The sequence below is a fragment of the Leptosomus discolor genome, chromosome 18 (assembly GCF_034619465.1).
Source record: "Leptosomus discolor isolate bLepDis1 chromosome 18, bLepDis1.hap2, whole genome shotgun sequence".
Lineage (NCBI taxonomy): Eukaryota > Metazoa > Chordata > Aves > Leptosomiformes > Leptosomidae > Leptosomus > Leptosomus discolor.
In genome coordinates, this window is record NC_141408.1 from 14,825,812 (window position 1) to 14,840,061 (window position 14,250).

At 50.7% G+C, this 14,250-nt stretch overlaps 2 protein-coding genes across 3 annotated transcripts in view; both read left to right on the forward strand.

Annotated features, from left to right (window-relative positions):
• The window catches only part of NLK (nemo like kinase), a 64,290-nt gene extending 55,408 nt beyond the window's left edge, over positions 1–8,882 (forward strand). Inside the window, exons 8-11 of one of the 2 annotated variants that reach the window (XM_086475079.1) lie at positions 3,279–3,365; positions 5,070–5,268; positions 6,564–6,657; positions 7,184–8,882. In XM_086475079.1, coding sequence (XP_086331205.1) covers positions 3,279–3,365; positions 5,070–5,268; positions 6,564–6,657; positions 7,184–7,238 — 435 coding nt within the window. In that variant the 3' untranslated portion in view covers positions 7,239–8,882. Of the gene's footprint in view, positions 1–3,278; positions 3,366–5,069; positions 5,269–6,563; positions 6,664–7,183 lie in introns of both variants that reach the window. The other variant, XM_086475080.1, reaches the window with a different exon arrangement.
• Positions 8,883–11,189: 2,307 nt separating this feature from the next.
• On the forward strand, positions 11,190–13,710 carry TMEM97 (transmembrane protein 97). The gene is made up of 3 exons (XM_086475349.1): positions 11,190–11,309; positions 12,796–12,940; positions 13,450–13,710. Exons 1-3 carry the CDS (start codon positions 11,190–11,192, stop codon positions 13,698–13,700), a joined length of 516 nt encoding a protein of 171 aa, XP_086331475.1. The 3' UTR covers positions 13,701–13,710.
• The last annotated feature ends 540 nt before the right edge of the window (positions 13,711–14,250 follow it).

Genomic DNA, 14,250 nt, shown 5'->3' on the forward strand with positions numbered 1-14,250 from the left:
AGATTTGATGTCCTGTAGCCTCTAAGTCGTAGGAGATAAACACCCAGCAGTTAGTGCTGTGTCTGTTGAGGAAGACGACATTCGATTTTTGTGGAGTGCCGCAGAAGCTGAGCAGTCTCTGGAGCTGGCTGCTCGTTTGCAACTTGGAAATAGGGGGTTACGGTGCATCTAGGTGATTTCCTTCATGTTTCTGTTTTCAGCTTCAAGCATACTTCATGTTTGAATGCCAGTTCATGGCTTTTCACCTTTGAAAATGGAGACTTTGCTGGTTATAAATAGCTAAATATTACCAGTTTCTTAATTAGATTAATAGGGAGAGAAAACCAAGTCAGAAACTGGTGATTACTTTGTCACACAAGCTATTTTTAATCAATGTAGGTGAGCATGGTGGGAGTTAAGGGGTAAAGCATTTTGCTGCTTTACGTAAAAATAGATTAATGCAAGAAGTTTCTGATTAAAAAACAACCACCCCGCTGCATGTTGGCATAATGAACATTTACATACCATGTAAACTTCTTTGGCAGTTTCGTATTTAAAAATTTTGCTTTAAATGTAAGCGAACTGATGAAGTTGCTTAACCGGCAGCCCTAGGAAGAGCGTCTCCCCCCGCCCCTCAGAGTGTGCCCTAAGGAGCGGTTCGGCCTTCGCGGGCAGTCGTGTGCGGACCCCCTCGGAGCAGTGCAGGCGTGCTGGAGTTCACCCCGCTGTGCTCCGGCATCCCCGTTAGGGGAGAGGGAGATCCAGCGCGAGGCAGCTCGCTGGCGGAGCGACCTGCCCGTTGGTTCCACGCTGATCAGATCTTACAGCAATCCCGCTTTTACCGATCTCTTCCGCCCTCGCCAGCGCTCCTGTCAGGACTGGTGCTGGTCTCTCGCTGAGGACTTGGTGGCGGTTCGCCCAGAAAACGCTGTCGCCGAAGCTGGATGTAACCGGCGCCCTTGCAAGGGCAGACGAGCTGCAGATGAGGAGCATGAGAGCAGCGGAAAAAAGCGCATCCTTCGTTCGCAGGGGGTGCAGCGGCTTCCGTCAGTAAGGAGTGTGATCACGTTTTTCTGCCCCAGAATGCAGGTGAAACCTCCTGAGTCACAGTGCTTGGCTGACGGTGCTCTTTGGTGTAGATGGTACTTGTTGGTTAGAAAGATCGCGCGAAGTTACCAAATCCTACAGCTTTAGGTTCTATGCACTTGGAAACTAAGGCCGAGAAGCGCACAGTGCTGTGTTTGGTACCTCGGGGTTAGCTTCGAATGATGTCACTGTGGAGGTGTAATTTTTATATATCCTGACAAATTGACAGCAACTAAATAACTCGCACTCATCTGCTTTGCTAAACGGGTAGAAGCAACAGCTGCCTGCCAAATATTAGCTCTGCAGACCAGTTGAGTCTGTGCAGAGTTCACGCAGTTCAGGAAACCCCGCGGGTCCATGCGGAGTTTGTCAGGGACCCTGCCCCGCGAATGCACTAGCCAGCTTGCATCGATTTGCTGGAGTTTCGGCGGAGCGTTTCAGCCATCTCTGTCAGCCGGCCAGGACGTTCTTCCCCCACCTCGGTAGTAACGAATCACGCAGGGGTGAAGCATTCTGTGTAATCCTGCCCCAATGGCTCTTCCCAACACCTGTGGTCACTGGCCAACGTAAATGCTGTTCCAGTTTGCGTGGGAGGAATGCAGAGGTGTGTGTGCGGGGCTGCGTGTGTATGCGGTGGTTTGTTTCCTTAAAAAAAAAAAAAAAAAAGGACATTTTAGGAGTGTTGGACCGGGAAGTAACACAGTCCACAGCAGGAATATTCTCTGCAGCAGTGCCTGGCCTACTATCTGCGGGGTTCTTCTTTGATTTGGCTGGGGGTTTTGGTTCCTTTTTTCAATAGGTTTGTGGTTTTGCTTTCTCCTAAGTGTGAAAATTGAGACGTCCTTTCCCCATCTTACGTTGTTGGGGATTTTTTCCCTTCCTTTCCTCCCCACCTTCACTTTGGTGGAGTAACTGTTCACTTGCTCTGCAAGACTTCATTTATTTGAAGACTAACTCCAGTGCACTCTGCTGCCATTCTTTAAGCTAACTAGGAATAGGAGTAGCATGAATTAAGCTGGAAAATATTTTACTTGATTTTGGAAGCTGCCATTGTTGTGGCTTTAAAAAAAATTACCTTTGAAGCTCATTCCCAAGCGTCTGGGATATAGCTAATGCTTTCAAATGGATGGCATGTAACATTAACGTTACTGTTGGTTAATCCTTTTCATTTGGGACAACTTCAGGCAGTACCTCTTCCCGCGCGTTAGGGCGGTGGGGACGGGGGTGGTCTTCCCATTTGGCTACCAAAGGGCTACCATTTAATTCCAGAGTCAGGCAGCTCTCGGGCTGGAGAGTACATGCAGGCAAAAGTCATCAAATGGCAACTTCATATGTTGAGTAAAACCTTGCCGAAGTGTGACCCGCTCGCTGGCCGGCCGGGGACGCATCCCGACCCCGCAGCAGCCCTGCTGGGAGGCGGGCCAGCCTCTGGGGAAGGTGCTGTGCTCCTGCTCCCGGGAAGGGCTGCGTGTCCCCGGGCTTCCAAACCGGTCCTTCCTGGGGCGTCTGCACCCCAGGGGTTTTCCAGTCCCAGCTGGAACTGGAAGCGTTCGGCAGGGGCAGGCTGCCGTGCTCGCGAGGGCGAGCGCACCGAGGCGGGGGGTCCGCAGAGCCGGTGGTGCTGGGGCTGACCAGCGCGAGCGTCGCCGCCGGCTGCCGCCCTGTCCCGGCTGCTCCTGGGCGTGCAGCTCACGGCCCGAGTGCTGCACACTCCGCCCAGGGGGTCACTGAACCCCCTTCTCCCGACCCTCAAGCCTCGGTAGCTGCCTGGGTTATGGAAACCACCGTGTGCCTGAAGGTCGTTTTCATTGTCAGTTGGACGTGGATCGCGGGGGTAAGGAAAGGCGGAATGATCCGTAATTTGGCAGTGACTGAGATCAGAAAAATGGGATGCTGGAAGTGACGTGGTTAATCAAACCCCTGAGCAGCTACAGCTTAAAGTGTTATGGAAAAATAAATAATTAAAATGCAGGTTTGTCGAGGGATTGCATCTGAACTAAGGGAAAAAATAATCAATTAGATCTCCATTGCAATTGCTGAGTTTGTGACAGTGATTATCGTCTGGTTGGAAAGCCTTAGGTAGTGCATGTCCTTTTTAACAAGAAGTTTGTCCTTGGTGACCATAAAACAACGCGTGCTGTAGCAGTGTGTTCTCGCTGATGGATGTGACAGGACAAGTATCTGTACTTTTCTTTCTCCTGTTTCCCCTACAGCCATCCCTTCCTGTCCTATATACACTTTCCAGTCAAGCTACACATGAAGCAGTTCATCTCCTTTGCAGAATGTTGGTCTTTGATCCAGTAAGTACGATTTAAAATGATTTCTAATACTTTTTGTTTTAACAGTTCTTGTTGTCTGCTACTCAAATGACTATTTTAAGGAAAGGACTGCTTGAACTGATTTTCTTCTAAATTGCTTTTCAGTACTTTTCGGTCGGTAAAAGACCTAAAACTATCATCTTATAATTGGTCAATTAATTTCCCCCTGGAATGGGGGTTTTGCATTTAAAATCTAGTGGTCTTTTGAAGAAAGCTACGACAGAGTGAGAAAGACGAGGGTGTTCATGAATCATGCTGTCTTTTCCTAGCTAGGTGTAGGTAGCAGAACATCAGATACTTTGATGCAGTTCTAATTAGAGACGCGTGGGTGTTCATGGTCTTGCAACGCACAAAAAATTCCTTCTGCATCCACACAGTCACATAACAGGATCTTTTCTTCCACTGAGCATCTGTTTTTCTAATAAAAATGTGCTGCTGTGGATTTTGGATTTCATCTCTTGGGCTTTACTATACAAAATTGTCGCCAGAAAATCTGATACCTGAATCGATGATCCTAATTATTTCGTTCTTACAGAACCCCCCTAACGTTTCAAATGAAAAATAGACAGATTGTCCGAACTGCAACGGGGCGAGCGTGTCGCTGATAAAGCGTTCAAAGGCAGTACCTTTGATTGTGTTTTGTGAAACCTGAAGGCTGCTTTACTGAACAAAAGCACAGAAACGTTAAATCGTAACTTCCACGTAAACAAACTTAACCTTTTTCCCTTCGAACTCCTCAGCACTGACAATACCATTATCCCCAAGTCACATTTAAATAAATGTGGGTTTGGTTTTTTAAGGAACCAGGGCAGTCCTTCAGAACAGGCGATTTCAATTTCATCTGCAACCATCCTGGGGATTGGGACACTTGGGTTTTGCTTCCAGCTTTTGCTCTGTAACTTTGAGCACCGTTTCTTCTGTTGGTTTTGGCTTTTTTAATGCACCCGTAACAGCGGATTTCATTCCGCCTTGAACCAGCAGCAGCAAATTCTGTCTGCAGTTCTTTAGGAACGGAGACTGTTCTCCTTTTTTGACGGGCTGGTGTTGGACCCTTAAGCTCAAAAAGAGCTGTAGCAACGTGGAGTAGACTTTGTAATTCGGCCGTTGCTCTGACACCTCCTTCCCTGCGCTTCCCTCACCGCTTGTTTTCTGCAGCCTGGTGTGTAAAGTATTTCTCAGAACTCCAGGTGCCGTATCCGGAGTTACTCTGTTATCAGTGACGCTTAAATCTGCGTTTTACTTTAAATACGTGCTTAAGGACACGCTAAAACGTTTTGCAGAGTGTGGACCTACCAGATGCTGTATTTGCCAACATTAAATTCTTTGGGCTTATTTTGCTTTATTAGTGTAGGAGTCATGATTTTAAGGTTATCTGCAGAAAATAATTGTTGAAAAATCTATTTCTAAAAATCGTATTAGCAGCATTTTCTGTCATTAGCTGTGGTACAGAAAGGTCAGTGTCATCACAGCGCTGCTGCCTGTTTGTGAGTAAAATCTTCCCCCTAGTGGCACTGCGCGGGGCCGAAACTCTGCCAGGAGCTAATCCTGTAGCGTGGCTGGGGGTTTATGAAACAGTTCAGAGTTAATGGGTGAGTAAGTATTCTTTAGGCTGTTTCAGTACCTCTGAAAATACCCTAAAATAACTGATTGTTTCTCATTTTCTTTTCTCTAAATGCAATGTTTCAGTCCAAAAGAATATCTGCTAAGGATGCCTTAGCTCACCCATATCTTGATGAAGGGCGGTTGCGATACCACACTTGTATGTGTAAATGTTGTTTTTCCACTTCTACTGGAAGAGTTTATACTAGTGATTTTGAACCCATCACTAATCCCAAATTCGATGACACTTTCGAGAAGAACCTCAGTTCTGTCCGGCAGGTGAAAGGTGAGTAGCGGTTTCCTTTGCAGCCGCATTTATCTTCCCGCTCCGTCCTTCGGCAGCGTGTCCGGACGCGCACGCTAAACCCCGGCGGTTTTTTCTTTTAGGCATTTTTCTGTAGCAGATACTGGAGATAATCTCCCGTCACTGAACAGAGAGGATTGCCTCTACCTGACGCAGTGTCCCCTGCCTTGGTTGCCGTGCAGCAGCCTGCGGGTGCCAGGCCGCAGCAGCCTCGGCGCGCCCCAGGCCGCTCGCCCTTTGCCGAAGGGTTGCACCGGCGGGAAGGGGCCATCACTGTTGTCGCCTTTTCGGGGCGCGAGGCGTGACCTTGGCAGCTGTCCTGCCGGCAGGGTCGGCACCGCCAGGGAACCGACTGCGCAGTCGGCTCCCGCCTCGTCCCCGCCGGCCCGCGGCAGCCTGCTCACGCGGGCAGGCCCTGGCGGGGCCCTGGCACAGGCCCTGCCCTCGGCTCCGCCGCCGGTGCCGCACCGTGGTTCTGGCAGCGAAGGGGGGGACGCGCTCCGGGCCGTGACGTGCTGGCGTGAGGCACATCGGCCCCGGAGCCCGGGCGAGGAAACCGCTGCTGCAGCCGGTGACTAGACGCCAGCGGTGGCTTTGTGGCACTGGAGACGTGACGACCGATTCCGTGACGGAAACAAGCCGTAAACCAGACTTGGCTTCTTGTGAAATGGGTGCAGTCAGGAAAGCAGCCCTCGGGTGGGAGCGACACAGTGGGAGATGGTGGCAGGGATTTGGGTTCTGGTTGGTGGCGGCTGGAATAACTCAAGAGGAGTAGAGGGAAAGGAAATGCGTTGCCTCAGCAGCTCCTAACAAACAATTCCATGATTTGGGACAAAAATACACCGTGATGTTGCCATGTTTAATCCATGGTTTTGTTTTGATCCTCCCAAGCGGCAGGTTTGTGCTTGGTGGCAGTCACTGAGTTCCTGAGTCCGGCCGGACTGAGGAGTAGATGAACGGGGTTCTGGGTGTTTGCGAATCAACTCCAGGTTGAGAATTCTTTGGTTTTCAAAAAGTTACGCCCTAAAACCGGGATGTAATCCAGAACGGGGTACATTCAGCTCAGTATTGCAGCGGTGATTGGGGTTTTACTTCACGCACACTTCAGTGTGCCTGCACGGGTCCTGTGGGGCTGGGTGCTGTGAGCTCTGGCGATGGCGGGAAGCCGGAGTTCGTTCATCCTTACTACAGTGCCCTTTCGGGAAGGGAAGCTGTTTTCCTCCAGTCGACTGAAGCAAGAAGTGTTGACGGTGTTTTTTGTTTTCCCCTATCTACAGAAATAATTCATCAGTTCATTCTGGAACAGCAGAAAGGAAACAGAGTGCCTCTCTGCATCAACCCTCAGTCTGCTGCTTTTAAGAGCTTTATTAGGTAACTGTATGTAATCACATCTGATATTAATTCACATTCATTAGTCGTACAGAGTTCACACATCTACAATGTTTTATGTTTTAAGTTTCTGAGGGTAGGAAGGGCCCACAGATAACTTCTGCAGCAACCCCTTGTGGGGTTACGTTTTAGAAATGTTTTTGTGGATTCTTCTAGAATTTAAGTAGAATGTGCCGGAGTTCCGCGTAGTGTTTTTGCGTAGCAGTACAGAAGTCAGACTAAAAATTAGAGTTGAAAGGTTGACGAATGGAATTTTGATTGTAGAATTGCGCTGTAAAAACCTTGAAAGGAATGACTGATGGATGGAGGGCGGTTAAGAGAGCAAGAAGATAAAGCATAGCGAAGTGTTTGGTGTCGGTGTTGCTGACTGTTGGTCTTGGGGTGTTTTGCTTCGGTTTTGGTGGGTTTTTTGTTTTCCTTGAAACGCTCGCTCGCTGGTCGAGCGTAACTTTCTTGCCTGTTGGCTATTGCAAATGAACACTGATTTTCTGTCTCGCCTGCGCTCTAGTTCCACGGTTGCTCAACCATCCGAGATGCCGCCATCTCCACTGGTTTGGGAGTGAAGTGGAAGATAAAGGACTACTGAAGATGTAATGTAGCTTTCCACTGGAGTCTGGGATTTGCAATTCTGGAGGTTAATCATGCTTGTACTGTAATTTTACTAATGAAGTTTTAAATTAACAACCACTACTTGTACAATATGAATAATATTTAGAAATGTACTAGACTTTTAATCTTGTAAAGTGGTTGTGCTTTTAGAAGAAAATATTTTACCCAGAGTTGCACGTGTTTTATGAATTCTAGTGCAGCTGTGATGGCTCAGCTCAGAACAAACAGAATTGAACCAAATTTGGGGAGGTTTTTTTCTTTTTTTTCTTTTTTTTTTATCGAAGTGAGATTGTACAAAACGACAGACATACATTTTGATATTGAGCCATTCCTGAAGATTTGGGGTTTTCTAGAACTAAGGAATACAGAAAACTTGACTGCGACCAATCATGAAGTCACGTCAGATGGCGGCGACCACAGCACGTGGGCAGGTCACCTGATGGTCGAACCCTATAAATAGCTTCTCACTAGAGCTGTGATGGTGATGTGTGCTGTTCTCAAATCAGATGTTGTGAGTAGAGAGAATGAGTTTGTGACTAGGAGAGACTAAACTTCTGTTTCCTTACCCAGTATAAATATATATATATATTTAATCTATTTTTATTAGAAGTTTTTCTGCTCTTTCTTACATAAAACCCCCCAGCATGCATCTTCTATGTGTGTAAATAATTCCATTTATGGGCTAATTTCAGAGATCCCTGACATCATTGCTGTATAGAGAGAAACTAGCTTGCACATTTTAGGTCTGTGAAATTTTGTGAGAACTTTTTCCTGCACTGGACAGTTGAGAGAAAAAAAAAAAAAAAAGAAAAGATAAAAAAAAAAGCACATAGGGAATTATGTTAATTGTGTTCGTGTCTTTAGGCAAAGCTGTGGAAGTCTTGAAATGTCACAGTAGTAAATAACTTTTATTACTTTTTGGCTAATTCTTTTTCTGTTGGAACACTGAATTCTGTGCATATGTATATATGAACACAAATTGAAGGCCTCTACCTCCTGGAGTATACAACTTGGTTTGTTTACCTCCACATGATTTTTTTTTTTTTTTAAGTTCAGTGTGGAGACTTGAAACTTGAATGTCCCTTCCAACTTTTGTATTTAAAACAAGACTAGAAAATTGAAGACTGTTTTTCACCTGTACAAAGGATACTAAAGGGCGGTCTTAAAATTTGAGCATTGGTCTGGAGAAAAACCGTGGTGTTTGTTATGGACAATTAACTGTTAAAGTTATTGTAAGTTATCTGTATTTAGCAGAGTATTTTCAACAAGAGTGATCTGAGCTGAAATTGGAGACTATTAGTAAGTTATGTTTGGAAGTTTTAACTTCAATGAAGTAATTATTTGCTGTGAAAGAGACAAACATTGAATAACTGAACAAAGATGGTGCAATATCTTTGTTTTTTATGAGGCTCCTGAGAATAAAACCAGCTGAAGCATTTCGATTCACTTGAATAATTAAAAGAGCCCGAGAAGACACTGGTATGAAAGGTAAAATCTCAGAGGTTGGTCAGTTAATGTGGCACACTTGCTGGTCACTTTGTAAAATGTAGATTTGAAGTACAGTGGTGAAAACATTAAATGTGACATTTGAAAAAGAAGCGGCGTTATCTTTGTTTCTGTCTGATCTCCCACCTTTATTTAAGACTAAGTTGCTGCAATCTGGATTAAGCACTGCCTGAGAGAATGCGAGTAAAAAGACTTTATGACTCCTTGGTTGGGCATGGTTTTGATTTCTACACACATGCACACACACACACACACACACAGAGACTTCTGAAACACCGTTCGTTCACCCGTTAAGATCTGGGTAAAGGCAAAACGTGCTGACCAAATCAAACCAAGCAATTGCGCTGTATTGGGAGGTTGAAAGACGTCCCGCCAGGGATGGATTTTACTTAATTTGCAAAGTTCATGCTGCTTTTTCAGCACAGATGCTCTCATTGTTTCCTTTAGTCCTGGTGCCAAGAATCCGACGAGCAGCGGGGTGGCAGAATGCGGCTGAAAATGTCCGTGTTTCACAGGTACGGCCTTTCGGAGGGTCAAGCCAACTGACCGCTGTAGTTCAAGCCTCGGGACGTCACGAGGGACAAACTCATCAGCCGCTCACAACAGACACTGTTGTGACTCGTGCCTGTGCCTCTTCTCCAGCCTCTTTGTGTGCCGTCACGAGCTGAACATCAGCGTGTTTTCGGCCTGGTGATGGTGGTGTCGTTACGGCGTCACGGCTGCCTCCTGCTGAACTAACTAGTTGCCATCAACTCGCCACCAGTTTTGCTTCGTCTGCCCCTTCGGCGTAGGGCCACGGCAGGGGCAGGCGGTTCACGGGTTCGGTCTTCTCGCTCTGAGGGTGGGCACGTCACGGCACCGCTGGCAGAGGCCCCTTTGCGCATCCCTCTGCCCTTAGGAGCCCGTTGCTGGGGGTCCGTGGGTTAATCTCGTTTCAGTCTCTTCGTTGATGAACGTCTGTTGGACATTCACCGTTCAGGGCGTCTTCACGCGCCTGCGGGCAAGGCGCCGTGCAGAACAGTGACTGCAATTGGCACAAACGTGTAACTAAGGTGGTGGGTGCAAATACAGATAAAACCCAGTTATGGTAATGTTTTCTGTAACCTCAGCTGCGTTTTACATGTTTAACCTAAATCGGCTCCAATGAGAGCGAGAGCTCAGGGGCTGTCTGACAGCGACAGCTCCAGTTCTAGAGTGAACGTGCGTGTGGATGCGCTTAGAGGGATCTAAACGTGAGGTCATTGGGGGAGCTGCTCTTTCCCGGTGAGGTTAAAATCGGGCTTGCAGGTTGCAGCGTTGCATTTTAAGCCCTTTTAAGCGTTGTTGATCTCAATGTCAATTGAAGGGCAGGCTGTAATCGTGAGTTTTAAGCTTCTGCTTCTCCTGTTCTTAACCGTGCCTGGGGACGAGTACCGAAGCGGTGAGTGCAAGGAGCGACTTCAGACTCAGAATTGTCGAAGGAACATCCACCCGCTCGAAGGCCCCGGCTCTTTGTGCGGACGGCTCGAAGGTGATGCCAAGGAGCTGAACCGGAGCAGCCGCAGAAAAGTAAGTTGCTAAAACCCATTTCCTGACGTACGGCGAAACGTCACTGACCGATTTGGATCGATTAATGTGCGGAAGTTACGAAGTGCTTTTCTCCTTCAGCCGATTCCTTAGGGGCTGTTTGGGACTTTGCCGTTCGCCCCGTGGGGAGCGTGTCGGCACTCACCAGCCTGAACTGATGCGTTTACTGTTTCCTGGGTGGGAATTTTTCTTACCAACTTTTTTACCCTTTATTTGTTCTGGTGGCAGAGTAGCGTGAGATCCTTGAAGTGTTTATACCTTTTAAAAATTCTCCTGTCATGTATGACTTGATGGAAAATTCTGTTCCCTGTCCCTCTAGTCCTGCTCAGGTCTGGTCACCCTGGAGTGGTGTGTGACGTTGGACAAGGGGGGAAACTGGAATCCCAGCCAGTAACTGGTGTGTAACCCGCATGCACCCTGGCAGCTCCCACGCTCGATGAGGGACGGGGTCGGACCCACCGAACCGCCTGGTGATGCCGTAACCGGCGGGACTGGAAGCCCCGTGGGCCGCCATCGGCTGGCGCCTGGCAGCAGGGCCGGGGGTCTCCGTGCTTCCCCCCTGGGCCCGGGGGGAAAAGCCGCCGCTCGGCCCCGGCTCTGTCCCGCGGGCGCTGCCCGGGCTGGCGGCGGCGGCTGCGCGGGAGGAGGGTCGTGGTCGGCGCCTCCCGGGAACCGGGAGAAACGGGTGAAACGCGCGGAAAGACGCGGGAACGGCGAGCGGAGGGGATGGGGCGGGGCCCTGGGGGCGGGGCCGGCGGGGGTGGGGGGGTGGGCGGGGCCTGGGGATGGGCGGGGCCCGGGGGCGCGGCGCGGCGAGCGGGAAGGCTGCGGCGATGGCGGCGGCTCCGCGGTGGCGGGAGCGGCTCTTCGCCCTCTACTTCCTCTCGCACATCCCCGTCACGGCGCTCATCGACCTGCAGGCGCTGCTGCCCGCCGGCCTCCACCCGCAGGGCGTGAGTGGGGACGGGCCGGGGCTCCGCGGGGCCGGGGCCGGGGCCGGGGCTGGGGCCGGGTCGGGATCGGGGCCGGGGCCTTGCTCCGCGCCGGGGTTCTGGAGAGAAGCGAGCTCCGGCGGAGCCATTTAACGGATCCTGGGGTGTTTTGTGCAAAATCTGGTATGCGGAGGCATAAGGGCGGGGGGGGGGGGGGGGCGGGGAGAGAAAAAAGCAGTACATTTCCTCGAGCGAAACGCTATTTTAAAATAATCCAAGACTTGCGACCGGCACGACGGCCCGTTTCGGGCGAGGGGGAGCAGACGTGGCTGTCGGTGGCAGCTGGGGCCGACGGGGGCGGTTTAACTCGGTCACGGGGGTGCGCGGGTGCTGCCCTGGGCCTCGAGGGCTGTGGCCGCGGCCCCCGGTGGGAGCGAAGCGAACCCGCCGCCTTGGCAGGAACGCCCCGGCCGTGCTGGCGGTGCCACGCTCGCTCCACGTGGCCCCGGCGTGGCTGTCGCTGCCCCGTCACGCCGCGGTCCCCGGTTATGCCCGTACCTCTGCCGAAACGTCAGAGGGAATCGTGAGCGCCGCAGCAGCAGGCCCGGTAGCACCCAGGGGTGTTAGTGGGGAGCTCTGGTTTGCTCGGTCAGAATAAAATTCCAGAAGACAATGAAGATAATGAGGTAAATCACGGTAACGGCCGGACAGAAGATAATCAGTTCAGCTCTTGACATCAGAGTGAGATGGGCCATAACTTCCTATAGGAGCTGAACAATTAGTGAATTTGATTTTTGTCATCAGAATTGCCTGTAGAATTACTCCATTAGAGACACCATTTTTAATTAATGGTTAACCAGCTAATACCAATACATATCTCTCCGTTCAAAGTCCAACTTAAAGCCATGCTGGAATTTACATTTCTGTCATGGAAACGAGCTGCACCTCGCTCAGCCAAAACCCCGACCGGGAGCTGCTCAAGCAGCAGCAGCCGGCCATGAACCTCGTCATCCAGCGACGCGCTCCCCGGCTGCACGAGGTGGCGACACCAGGCTGGGGCACCCTCCTGGGGAGGGGCAGCGAGCACCCGCAGGTATCTGCGCCCGCCTCAGCTGGCAACAGGAGGGTCAGAAAGGGGAAAATAAGATCTGCTCGGGGCAAGGAGCAGATTTTTTGCGGTTTGGGTTTTTTTTTCTGGCAGGAAAGTCTGACAGTTCGGGAACAGGCTTTGGAAAGCAGCTGCACTTAGTGCTGTAGGGATCCTGGAACTGCCTGTGGTGCAGATTTAACAGTGAGTTAATGGGAAGGGTTCATCATTTTAAAGACCTCAGAAACGTAGTCCCTATTAAAACCAGGTTGTCGTGCAAAGCCCCATGTCAAGGTGAGCTCACTTGATTTTCCCGCCGCGGCGGTGCCTTCACCTGACCGCCGGCTGAGGCCACGACTGTTGCCCCGGTGCTGCCAACGTCCCGTCTATTAATCTGCTGTTTCGTTCTTTCTCTTTAAGCTGGCAGACTTGTTACAGTGGTACGTGGCCACCTTTAGAGACCCCATGATGCTCCAGCCCCCCGAGTGGTTCAAGGCGTTCATATACTGCGAAGCCTTCTTCCAAATGCCCTTCTTCCCCATCGCGGCCTACGCCTTCTTAAAAGGTTGGTGTGGAACACGTTGGTACGTCCTGCGCGGCGCTGCTGCCTAACACGTGGCTTTTGTGCAGCGGAGGAAGCTGATCAGCCTTAAGCAATTACAGGGGCACGTGCCGCGTGGCGTGCTGCGCTCTTCCCGTGGCACAGTTCATCCCAGGCAGCAGCACGGGCCGAGGCCCGTCAGAAACGAACCCGTGAGCGGCTGCAGGCCCGTGGGCTGCAGCCATCTGCGTGTCACCAGCACTGACCTCTGACATCCGGCACTTCCAAAGCAAAGTTCTGGGTCAAACTCATTTTGTTACTTGTAATGTTCACAGTCCCACCATCGTTCTATGTTTCCATGAGGGTGGATCGCTTTCCTGGGCTGCTGCCAGGACTCACGGTTTTTTCTACCCCGTTTGACACGATGGCTCACCCCGTCAGACAGCGGTTCATGTTCTGTTGATTTAAAAGCCACTGAATTCCGTGTGTTTCAAACTACTCAAATATCGTTTCCTTTTGGCTATTCTATACAGGTGGCTGCAAATGGATAAGGACTCCTGCAATTATCTACTCCACCCACGTCGCCACCACGCTGTTCGCCATCCTGGCGCATATCCTGTTCCACGACTTCTCACGGTCGGAGCACGTGGGCCCTCGGACGCACCGCGAGCGCCTGATCCTCCTGTCCGTCTACGTGCCGTACCTCCTGATACCCCTTCTGATCCTTTTCACCATGCTCTGCAACCCCCACTACAACGCCATGGAGAAGAGGAAAAGGAAGTAGCCCCCCAACAGCGGCGCGCCCACCCCTCGTCCTGGTTTCGGTCCAGGCCCCGCGCCGGTGGCTGCAGCCGCCGCTGCCGGAGCGCCTGGCTCCTGCGGGGCAGCGTGAGCTGTGCTGAGGCCGGGGCTCTCCTTCGGCCGGGAGCGGCTCTGGCGGACGCCTGGACCCGAGTCCCTGCGGGTTCCGGGCACGCGCAGGGGAAGGGCCCTCGCTCCTCTCCTGGAGCCGGTCCTGCGCGGCGCATCTGGAACAGGACGATGAACTTTCACCACTCGATGGGTTAACTGTCTGACGGGGGTGGGGGGGGAACTACAGCTGATACTTTCTTTCCAAGTGGACCTTTTTCCAAGACGACCGTTAGAAAACCATTGATTTGTCTCCCAAGGGCGTATTCCGCAAAATCCGTAATTGATTATATACAGATTGGCGAAGCGATGCCTGTGCAGCAGTTCAGATCACACAGTTCTTAACTGCCTCAGCCCTTCCTTCACACCTTCACCACCTTCCTTCACACCTTCACCACCTTCCTTCACACCTTCACCACCTTCCT

What these genes read in the sequence shown, in the direction of transcription:
- TMEM97 (XM_086475349.1), top strand. Translation starts at nt 11,190, where the DNA reads ATGGCGGCGGCTCCGCGGTGGCGGGAGCGGCTCTTCGCCCTCTACTTC. An exon ending in CCGGCCTCCACCCGCAGGGC is followed by an intron (nt 11,310 to 12,795) that starts GTGAGTGGGGAC and finishes TTTCTCTTTAAG; the next exon opens with CTGGCAGACTTGTTACAGTG. An exon ending in GGCCTACGCCTTCTTAAAAG is followed by an intron (nt 12,941 to 13,449) that starts GTTGGTGTGGAA and finishes TATTCTATACAG; the next exon opens with GTGGCTGCAAATGGATAAGG.